General features: G+C 45.7%; 1 protein-coding gene across 1 annotated transcript; it reads left to right on the forward strand.

Moving 5' to 3' along the window:
* The first annotated feature begins 6022 nt into the window (after nt 1-6022).
* Nucleotides 6023-8511, forward strand: CHAC1 (ChaC glutathione specific gamma-glutamylcyclotransferase 1). The gene is made up of 3 exons (XM_021533625.3): nt 6023-6318; nt 6395-6430; nt 6680-8511. The coding sequence occupies exons 1-3, from the start codon at nt 6073-6075 to the stop codon at nt 7109-7111; spliced, it is 714 nt and encodes a 237-aa protein (XP_021389300.1). The 5' UTR covers nt 6023-6072; the 3' UTR covers nt 7112-8511.
* The last annotated feature ends 2355 nt before the right edge of the window (nt 8512-10866 follow it).

Genomic DNA, 10866 nt, shown 5'->3' on the forward strand with positions numbered 1-10866 from the left:
TGGATGGAAAGGCAGCGGGTAATAGAGGTAATGAAATCAAATAACCTCTGTTGCAGTTGAATCTACATAAAGAACTTATTTTTCTGTTATTGTCCCTTCACATGGAGGAGTGAGGCATGCAGATTTAAAAACTTGCTGCTCTGCATGTTAGGATATTCTTCTTAATCTTCAAGCTAAGCCACTCATGGCCGGTTAATGCTCATATCCCTTTGTGTGATTTCAGTCTCAATAACAGGGCTTTAGTTTCCTCAATTGTGATTTATTTCCATGTCATGGTACCTTTGCTAATAAACTTTTCACTTGTGTCTCTTTTTTCCAACTCCCTTGACACAAGCACCAGGAGTTCTAAGGATAGTGCTTTTCCTTCAGATGTGGTAATTTTTTAAAGGACTCACAGCAATCACCATCCTGTCTCTTATTGGTTTGCATTGAAGGTATCTTTGGTGTTGACCAAAGTCATAACCCTGCCAGTAATCTCACTTTTATCTTAATCCTCTCTTTATTTGACTAGAAAGCTTCTTACTGGGTTTTAAACTCTTTGCAAATGTGCAAAGTGGCCCCAACTTCTGCAGTTCTTGCTTCATTACATAGCCAAGTGCCAAAACAGAAGTTTTTCTGTTGCATTATTCCTTTTCCATCCTTTGTGAACTCCCCATTATTTCTTAAACTATTATTGAAATCAGCTGGTTACTTCCCTAAACAGTTATGTTTCCCTACTTAGGATGCAAATCACAGATTTGCTTTCTACCTTTGAATTAAAATTTTTGCTGTTCTGCCATATTTCTGTCTTTGGACTTTTCAGTCTACCTGCTTGTATCAACCAGTTCCTTCAGGTTTTTCCAGAGAGCTCTTTAAAATTTTAGCTGTAAACCCATTTTTCTTCTTTTTATATTGGAACTGAATCTAAATTGTTTCCTGAAGCAAAACTAAATGAAATTACATCAGCCTAAATAAGATGCTGACTTTTACAGCCAGGGCTGAAGTTCCCAACCCTGGCCTTGTGAGCCCACACCTCCTCCATCCCTGTCTCATCTTAAAGCTGCCAATGTGGACATCCACATGACCCCTCAAAATGTCCCTCTAGTGTTTGGCAGCAGAGAGGCCATGGGAGCAGAGCAGAGGTTATCCTGTACCAAAAGATGAGCCAGTCTAGTCCATGATTCACAGCATGGCACTCAGGTGAGCACCTGGGTTTGGGATGCCGTGGGCTCAAGCAAAAGGAGTTTCCACAAGTCTGTACTCTGATTTTAAGTTCAATGTCCAATTTGTTTGTCTCTCAAGCTAAGCTAGTATGAACTGTTTGAGATTCTTTCCTACCCTGAAGGGAGGAAAAATTCCCTAAGCTGCTACAACTCTACACAGTTTCTTCAGTCTCTGCTCACTATATCTACCTTTACCTAGTAAAAAAACAAATCTGAAATTGTAGTTCTAATTCTTTATAGATAATTTTTTTATGTACTAGTGCTGGGAGGGACTTTGTCAGCAACACAGAATATGAGAGAGGGACAGGATGACCAGAGGAATCAAGTCCAGCTCCTGCCAGAGGAGTCAAAACTGCCCACTAGCTTGAAGTGAGAACAGGGTGGGGCAACTCAGCAAAACCCATTGTGCAGCAGATCACACTGGTATACAACTCAAAAGCCAAAATGACAGTGCTGGGTTTCTTAAGGGAGCCCTCATCCAACTACCAAGCCACTGGTTGAATATTGATGGCATGTTAAAAGACTCATTAGATATATTGATTTATTTTTCCCCTCAGATAACTAATTCAAATACAAATCAAGTTTGTAATGTCTCCATCAAGTTTGTCATTCTCATCTGTGAACTGGGGACACTGCAAAATCTCCCAAGACAGCTGACAGCAGTCAGAGCTGTTGCAATCATGGGGTAAACAGACTAAATGTGGAGTAGGTCAGCATCAGTTCAAGTTCTGTCCTGCAGAAGAATCACCCAAATTACCACCTTGTCCTGGACTTGTTTTTCAGTCTGATGTCCTTACAGTACTTTTTCCTCTGGATTTTACATTTGTTCTCTCTAACATACTGGTATGTCCTTTGCCATTTTTAGTTCTCTTTGTTCAAGACTGTATTTAACCCCATGAGTTAATGCATTTAACAATGGAAGTGTGTTCCCTTTGAATGCAGTAAACAAATTCAAATACACCTATTTCCTACTGTTATATATGCCTTTCCTGATCCCCAGTTTTTAATACAGAAGCTTTGACAATGTAGCTTCTGCATTTCCATGTTTGAAACAAGGCTGACTGCATGTTTCTATGGTAAGTGTTCACATCTGGAGGGGATTTGTGAATGCCATAAGAATTGGATTCCTCAAACAGCAGTGAGTAAGCCCCCTGTGATGCACGTGGATGTGGCTTTGTGAATATCAGGTGAATAGCACCGTTTTACATTTTTTTATAAAGTCTGTGGCATTGTTTGAACTTCATCTCCAAGTCCAGTAGCTTTAATCTTTACTGAAGCCATCAGGAAAAGAGGATAATTAGTCTTTATATTCTCCTGTCTGCTCATTGTAGAGAGGAAAGCAGTGCCAAGCTTTTGGAAGATGTGTGGTATCCGGAAATGATCTGGCAATCCTATCCCCAGCTAATATTTTCTGAACAGATCAACTTTTGGTAAGACCCAGTATGTGCCCTCAGTTTACTAAAGTAAATAAGAGCCTGACACACAAGCCACTGCTATGTGTCATGCCAGCCCTGCTGCTGGTTGCTCTGGCTCTAAAGTGATTCACCAGTATCCTGAAAAACAGGCAGCCCTGGCACTGCTGGTCACCCCACACTAACATGGGAGTGCTTGCTCCGGGGAAGCACAGCACATGCTGTTGAAGAGAAACTAGCTCCTCCTTTTCCTGAAACATGGAAAAACTTGTTTCAGGAGTAACAAATAAAGCTATGATTGCCTTTATCCCAAAGGTTCCAGGGCAGAGCAAACATTCTTACTGCTGGTTTTTTGTTTTTTTTTTTTTTTTTTAAATTATCATGGTATTAACAGAGTATGACCATTATATTCAATTTCTTTTTTCCCTTAGGCACTTTCAAACTGCTGAAATTCTATGGCTTTTTTCCATCTCCTTTTGTTGTACTACAAAATCTACATCATATTCCCTAACAGCTAACTCCACTGCTGCTCCACAACCTCTCTCATACCTGTTTGAACATTCCTGTGGCTCAGTTTGGCAGGCTGCTGCCCTGGCCTTTTGAACACAAGCTCCAGCCATCTCCTTTTACCCACCTGCTTCACTTACATACCTGCACCTACACTGCCTGCAAGACACCTTTTCTGCTCAGGCATTTGCCCCTGGTGTTCCTCGTGTCCTTAGTTTATTTAACCAAAGTACAGTGAAGGTACAGTCAATAAATGAATGAAAGAAATCTTGAAACAACAACAAATTCTTAACCTCTTGCTGTATATGGTACAACTTCAGTTAAAGTCTTCCCTCAGGCTGTTCTCCTAATGATGGAGCAATATCCCAATTTACACAAGAAAATCAGGGAAGGCGTTGAAAAGGCATTTTGAACCTCACACCTCATTGATCTGGTTGTACAGCACTGCAGGCAGCAGTGACCTGTAGTCTTTAACTGGTGTGGGATTTGAAGCTGGTCCCCTGAGGCTTTTGCTGTACACATTGGCTCTCCATTGCAAATCTGGCTTAGCCATGCAGCAGAGCCTTTTAGCAAAGGTAGACACACAAATGAGACAGCTCTGCAAAGGAAAGGAGCAATTTTTCTCCTTCATCAGCAAGCATGGAGTCACTTCCCAGTAATATAATTTTGAATTTCTTGGTCCAATTTTCCTTAGCTTAGTACCAGCAGATAAGATACCTAGAGCTTCATTTGTCACACATGCATAATTCAGTGCATTTCTCGGATCACACAATCACAGAAGATGCTGAGTTGGAAGGGACCCATCAGGATCATCGAGTCCAACTCCTGGCCCTGACCCCAAGAATCACACCCTGTGCCTTAGAGTGTTATTCAAACACTTCTTGAACCCAGACAGGCCTGGTCCTGTGACCACTTCCTTGGGAAGCCTGTCTCATTGCTCAGCTACTTTTGGATGAAAAACATTTTCCTGATATCCAACCAAAATCTCCCCTGACTCAGCTTTATGATTTTTCCTCAAGTCCTGTCCCTGGTCGTGAGAGTGAAGAGACTGACACTTGCCCCTTTGCTTCCCCTCATGAGGATGTTGAAGATCACAATGAGGTCTCCCCTCAGTCTCCTCCAGACTGAACAAACCAAGAAAATGGATAAAATTCACATCCTGGAAAAAGCCGAAGAAAGAGGTCAGACTTTTTTTTTTTTATTGGTGTCACTGAGACCAGAACCTAGCAAGATTTTCATCTTATCTTTCAGACTGATTTGTCTCTTTTTGTGCTCTTAATAATGAGGATGCACCTACAGACAAGTGTTTTAATGCTTTTATTAACTACATATTGGGAGTTTGCTCAAATATCCTTGATTTTAGCAGGAAACAAAAAGTAAAGAACTAAATATGAAAAATATACACTTGCCTTACATATACAATGAGACACAGAAGACTGGTTTAATTGCCAGAGGACACTGGTTTCATTTGATTGAAAGGCCACATCATTTTAGCACTGAAAAATTCCTGCTAAGGCAGGAATCTTGTATGTTAGGGGACAAGAACCCTAAGACTGAAAAAAATATAAAACTAGAGATTAATTTCTTGTTTTGCACGGTGGAGCTTTGATACAAACAGCTGATAACAGTTTCTGGAGCATTTTCTGGTCTGACTAAGGACTCTGAAGAGAGCAGCTGTACAGACAGGAGACGGATTCACCTTCTGCCTGTGGAAAGGGACCACCAGAAAAGGATTAAGAGGCTGCAAGCCTGTGCCAGCATGGGTGTGTGGTGTGAAGGGCTGGGAGCATGCCATGCCAACCCCATGCCTTTGAGCCTGAGTAAGACAGAGAAGGTGACCGGGGAAAGCGCAAGTGGAGAGGAAAATGAAGGAGCTTTGGGCTCCGTAACGAGGCTGACCTTGTTAAGGGTCACCCACGGTGACAAGTCAGAGAGTCATTCGTGCAGGGCAGGAGAAAAGGATGTGCTGTGTGAGGCACAGAACAGGAGTGCAGATGTGAGAGCCATGCAGGCTCTTGTCACCCGTGGCGAGCACACCACAGCGCAGGGAGCGCCCACCACAGACCGCGGGTGTTGCAGCTGCAACGCCCTATTAAGTGGAATGGAAAGGTGGGTGCCAGTTGGATGGGGACCAACAGGAAACTAAATAAAAGACTGTAAATAGACGGTTTAGATTGATTAAGTGCAAAGGACAAGAACCATCATGAGAAACACTTTGGTGATTTTGCTTCTGATTGTTTCTCCTCCTCTCACCAAAAGGAGTCACTTTGTAATGTAAAAAGGGACCTCTTTGGTTGTCACAACTTGGCAAGAGCTGGTTGACAGCTGGGTGTCTATCCCACACACAGACAACACTTGCATCCCTCCACGTAACAAATGTTACGTATTACAAGGTGACACTCCAGCCTGGATATAGTACTAGGGAAAATGCACTCACGTAGCTGGATTCAGCACCACGTCCTCGCATTAGTGTGGATATTATTATTCCGTTTTGTCTATGTGCCTTACACCTTGGCCCTGCGGATGTCAGGTGCTGTCGCGCCACCCTGTTAAGCATTAACTGCCTGGTTTTCCAGCAGTTCCCATGGTTTTCAACGCAGCACCTCAGGTTCTAGAGTAAAGCCACAGCCGGGAGTGGGAGGCAGGCTCCCGAGGAGGGGCCGGCCCGCTCATTCCAGCGCAGCTTCTCCCTTGCGGGCCTCTGGGTTCTGGCAGCGGCCGATCCCGCGGCATCCCCGGGGGCATCTCGCACCCGGCGCCGCCGGACGGGCCGACCCCGGCCCGGGCTCCCGCCTGACGCAACCCGCGGCCCGCTTTGCCCCACGCGGCGCCGCGACACCTCCCGCCCGCCTTGCATCACCCGGGCGGGGCGGGGCGGGGCGGCCGGCCCGGGCCGCCTTTAAAGCGCCGCGGCGGCCGAGCCCCCGCACCGCCCGCAGCCGCAGCCCGGCATGAAGCGCGACCCGCAGCGCCCCGAGGAGCGCCCGGAGCCGCCGCCACGCCCGCTCCTGTCCCCCTCCTCGCCCTCGGGGCGGGCGGAGGGCGCGGAGCTGGCGGCGCCGGTGTGGATCTTCGGGTACGGCTCGCTGGTGTGGAGGCCGGGCTTCGAGTTCACGTCGCGCAAGGTGGGCTTCATCCGCGGGTACAGCCGCCGCTTCTGGCAGGGGGACACCTTCCACCGCGGCAGCGAGAAGACGGTAAGGCGGGCGGCGCGGGGCGCGGGGCGCGGTGTCGCGGCTGGGCTCTAACGGCGCTGCTTTTCCGTGCCCACAGCCCGGCCGGGTGGTGACGCTGCTGGAGGACCGCGGGGTGAGTACCGGGGCGCTGGGGGCTGCCTGGGCGGGGGGCATCACACCTGGAAAGGCGCGGTGGCAGCCGAGCGCTCCTGAGCCCCGCCGGGATCCTGGGGGGTTGTGCGGTGTGTTACCCTTCTCTGCCCTTTTCTGCCTTGTGCGGAGACCCCCCGGAGTAAGGGAGCCTTGTTTTGAAACATTAGCGGCGGCTAGACAGGCCAGTGCGCTTACAGCATCTCTAACTACCCTGCTCTTTGACTTCTAGGCATGCACGTGGGGTGTAGCCTATGAAGTCCGTGGGGAACAAATTGCTGCATCGCTCGAGTATCTCAACATGCGAGAAGCTGTCCTGGGAGGCTATGACACCAAGCTGGTGAAGTTCCACCCTCAGGAGAAAGATGCAGAGGAACCCATCCTGGCTCTTGTTTACATTGCAACACCCCAGAACCCTTCTTACCTCGGCCCAGCATCTGAAGAGGACATTGCAGCTCAAATCATTGTCTCAAGTGGTTGTGCTGGTCATAACATAGAGTACTTGCTGAGGCTGGCAGACTTTATGCGCTACTTCTGTCCTCAAGCAGAGGATAAACATCTCTTCTCCATCGAAGAGGCTCTTATTTCCATCCTTCCCTGTCTATACTACACAGAGGAGTCTCTAGAAGAATCTGCAAGTGTCCCTCAGAAGTCTAAGGGTTGAGATAGGAAATTTTTTTGCAGGGTTCAATAGAAGGGATGTAAGGGAGAAGAAAGCAGTGGGGACAATCTTAACTCTGATAAAATATACTGGACTGAGTGAATAAAGGGAGAATTAGCAAGTAGTTGGGGAGGGAGACAGTGGAGAGTAAAACACTATAGGACTTGCAATTAGTACTTGTTACACTCCATATCTGTAGCATCATGATACCCATCACTGCTTTCCAGCTGAGGAGCTGGGATCTTCGCAGGAACTCTGCTCTGTAATACCTGCTTCTGGGAATCAAACCTGAGGCACTCGTTTTCTGTAGAGAAAGAGGCTCATCTATTCTGTGCACTTTCTCTTCTTATCTTTTGTTGTTTTGTTTGTTTTTTTTTTTTTTTTTTGAAGACTAGTTGAGCAGGACTTGACTGGGTTTAAGCAGTATATATGTAATTCTACCTCACATTGGCAAAAAGCTGTTTGTGTGGTGGTGGAGACTTTGGCGGATTCTGCCAAATAAAACATTTATTTTTTTTCCCTGCCTTGTCCCACCTCCAATACAATGACCTGACACTAAATTTTAGAATGTTTGTGCAATATAAAGTGAACAATCCTATTTATGCTCTTGTGGATCCTACTTCCTTACGTTGTGATGGATCACAGTAATGCACTTATTTTCTAAAATGTCATACTGTATTTATTATATGATACATTTCCTCTTAGGAGGGGTATCTAAACTACTCACATGCCACAGTGGTATGCAGCCCACACTCAACCTTGCATTTGTGCCTTCTAGTTTTAAATCCGTTTTCTGAGGAGCTAAGCCTGCTTTAATGACAAGCTTTTTTTCCAAGCTTCACTGTCCTTGTGCTGCTCCAGACATAACTGACTCTGTAAGAAAAGGTCCTGCCTGTGTGGGAGGCCTGTGCTGCCTGCAGGAAAACTGTCAGGATGCAGGAGAGTTTTAACTAGTCCTGTGCTGGATAAACCTCTTCAGGATGACATGGGTTTCTGCAGAAACATCTGAGGGTTCTAGTTCCATACAGGGGTGTCTGTCTGGCACACTTCCATTTGACTGCAGAGCACCATGAGTGAGCATACTTGTAAGCCTGTGAGCTGCTCAAAAGCCTGCCTTGATTGTGTTAAGCAGAGGCACTGCTGCGAGCTCAGACTTTTCAGCTTCACATATTAACAGCATGAAAACCCACAGTATTTTGTGAGAAAACTGCTGCTACTGCAACTGCAGCAAAATAGCTCTTGAGAGCTGACCCCTGGGACTGCTGGCTCCTCCCAAATGCCATGTGTTTTTTTAATTATAAAAAAGGCTAGGGACTGTTTGTATTACTGTGGCTTGTATGCATATTAAGTGGTACGGTGCTGTGCCCAGTAATAAAAAAAACTGACAAAGTCAGTCTCATGTACTTTGGTGTTAGTCTTTTTCATTGACTTAAGAGTTCAAACTAAGAATTCTTGGAGTTTTTGTTTTGGGGTTTTTTGTGGGTTTTTTGTTTGTTTGTTTTTGGGGTTTTTTTTGTGTGTGGTTCTTTTTGTTGGTTTTTTGGTGGGTTTTTGTTTGTTTGGATTTTTTTGTGTTTTTTTTAATGGTGATTTTTCTTTTAAACAAAGCCTTAACTGCTAATGCTGCTGAAGTTCCTATGGATTTTTTTGTGGTTTTGTTTTGGTTTTTTAAATCATCTTGCTGAGCAGCATGGCTCTGCCAAATATAGTGGAAGAACCGATTGATTCTTTCCCTTTGAGAAAAGGGGGTTCAGTGACTTTCTCTTTCCAGCTCTTGTTGATTGTGGAGTGCTGGTGCTGAAAACAGACACAAGCCAGCCCTCCAAACTCTGCAGGGCAGGCACAGAAATATAATTCTTCCTTGGCAGGTGAAAGGATTTTCATTCTGAGTGTAATGTGGCATTGCTGTTTCCAAGAAGTAATAGTGGACAGACAAGAAACTGCAGCTGCAGCCAGATCTGCTGGCTACAGTAAGGGAGTCAGTTGTTTTTTTCTGCCTTGTGCCTCACGTGGTGTGTACAGGGGTAATGTGCACATTCCCATTCCTCCAGTTGGCAGCTCTCTCAGCACCAGCAGATCACTTTACCTACCAGTATAACCTGCCTCAAAACTTGAGTGATGGAGTGAAAACTAATTGAAACAACTGAATATACTACTAATTAAAGGCAGGGAAAATAGACTAGGGAAAAATACACTTTCACTGTCCTGTGGAGGCTCTTACTGAGCAGCTGCACCCTGGGGACTGGGGTATCCTCCAGCTGGAAAATCAAAGAGTTAAAGATTGAATTTACCTGCAGAGAAGCACTCCCTCACTAGTAAAAGACTGGGTCAGATTCCAGAATAACTCCAGGTAAAACAAAACCATCCTCACACCTTTCCAATCTTCACAGGCACAAGGATGCCACTGACAGGAATTAATACCAGATGTGCACTGAGCAACCTCCATTGCCACTGCACAGGGAGAGCCCCTTGCCTTGTCCTACCTAGCCTGGGTTGGCTCCATGATCTTCCACATCTGGTAAAAGACAAGCAGTGAATGCTTGTCAACAATGCAGCTGCACTAGCAATGTTCCTTCGGTGGCTGTTTCTTCTTCCTGAAAAACTTCACTGTTTTAAGCACAGGTACACTGCTCCACTGAACTACCATTTCTTCCCAAGGAATTCTTTGTAGTGGACTTCCAAAAAAAAGACCCCATTTTCTCATCAGAAGCGGTGAATATGGCAGCTTGGTCCTGTCACCCTGTCACTGCATCTTCAAGTCAGTAAGACACTGAGGTAATTTGTTAACTTTCTCTCAAGGCTTTTACTGTGTCCTGTGAGTCTGAGAGCTGCTCATGTTGTGGTCAGTTGATTAAATTAAAAGGTTAACATCCCAGATTTGAACTTTGGCCATGTGAGTGAGGAGAGATGGCACCCTGCAACATTTGCTACATGCCCAGAATTTGTACTGCCACACAAAGGTGGGGGTTGCTTGCCTCTGATGAGCCAAGGGGGAGGGATATAATTGCTGCCTGGAGGCAGTCTCACAACCATGGCACTTGGGAGTGCCAGGTCGATGGTGACACACAGGACAGTGTCCTGCCCCAGGTATATTTCACTGTAGCTTTCCTGTCCCTGTGCCATGCCTTGCAGCTGGCTGTGGGTGCAGCTCCAGCTTCCGGCAGCTCTGCCACTGACAACTGGCCTGGGAAAAGTCAGTTTTCTCTGACTTCCTATGACAAGCTATTGCCTATCAGATCACCTCACATTAGAAACCAATTGCAATGGAAACACATTTGCAAGTGCTATCAATTGCATATTTCCCAAGTCTAAAACCAGCACAATTCATATGGTTTCAGCTCCTCCTTCAGCCTTTTCTGTTTTCCCACCCAGCAGTTCCCACATGGACTTGGAACATGGGCCTGAGTCACCATTTCCTTGAGTACATTAAGACAGGACCTACCCAGCTGCTTTGCAGTGGCACGAGCCCACTAAATAAAGTAAATAAAGAGCCCCAGCCTTCATATGTTAAAGCACCCCTGCGGGCAAACAGTACTTAAAAGGTGGTGGAAAGGATAAGCAAACTCAGCAATGTTAAAAGGATTCAGAGAAGACCAAACCAAGAAAAAAAATCTGGTTTTCAGATGCTACAGTATAATTGCAGTTTCAAGGTGGAGTGTCCAGAACAGAGGAGACCACACAGGTAAATCCATCAAGGTAATTCCAGCTTTAGTAAAAATGTAGTTTAAATATAGCATCTCCAAGGTGTGAACTTACCT

The sequence above is a fragment of the Lonchura striata genome, chromosome 5, assembly GCF_050655825.1.
Source record: "Lonchura striata isolate lonStrDom1 chromosome 5, ASM5065582v1, whole genome shotgun sequence".
NCBI classification, from domain to species: Eukaryota; Metazoa; Chordata; class Aves; order Passeriformes; family Estrildidae; genus Lonchura; species Lonchura striata.

Coding starts and splice junctions, on each gene's coding strand:
- CHAC1 (XM_021533625.3), top strand. CDS start 6,073: ATGAAGCGCGACCCGCAGCGCCCCGAGGAGCGCCCGGAGCCGCCGCCA. Junction 6,319..6,394: donor ACCGCGGCAGCGAGAAGACG/GTAAGGCGGGCG, acceptor CCGTGCCCACAG/CCCGGCCGGGTGGTGACGCT. Junction 6,431..6,679: donor CGCTGCTGGAGGACCGCGGG/GTGAGTACCGGG, acceptor TTTGACTTCTAG/GCATGCACGTGGGGTGTAGC.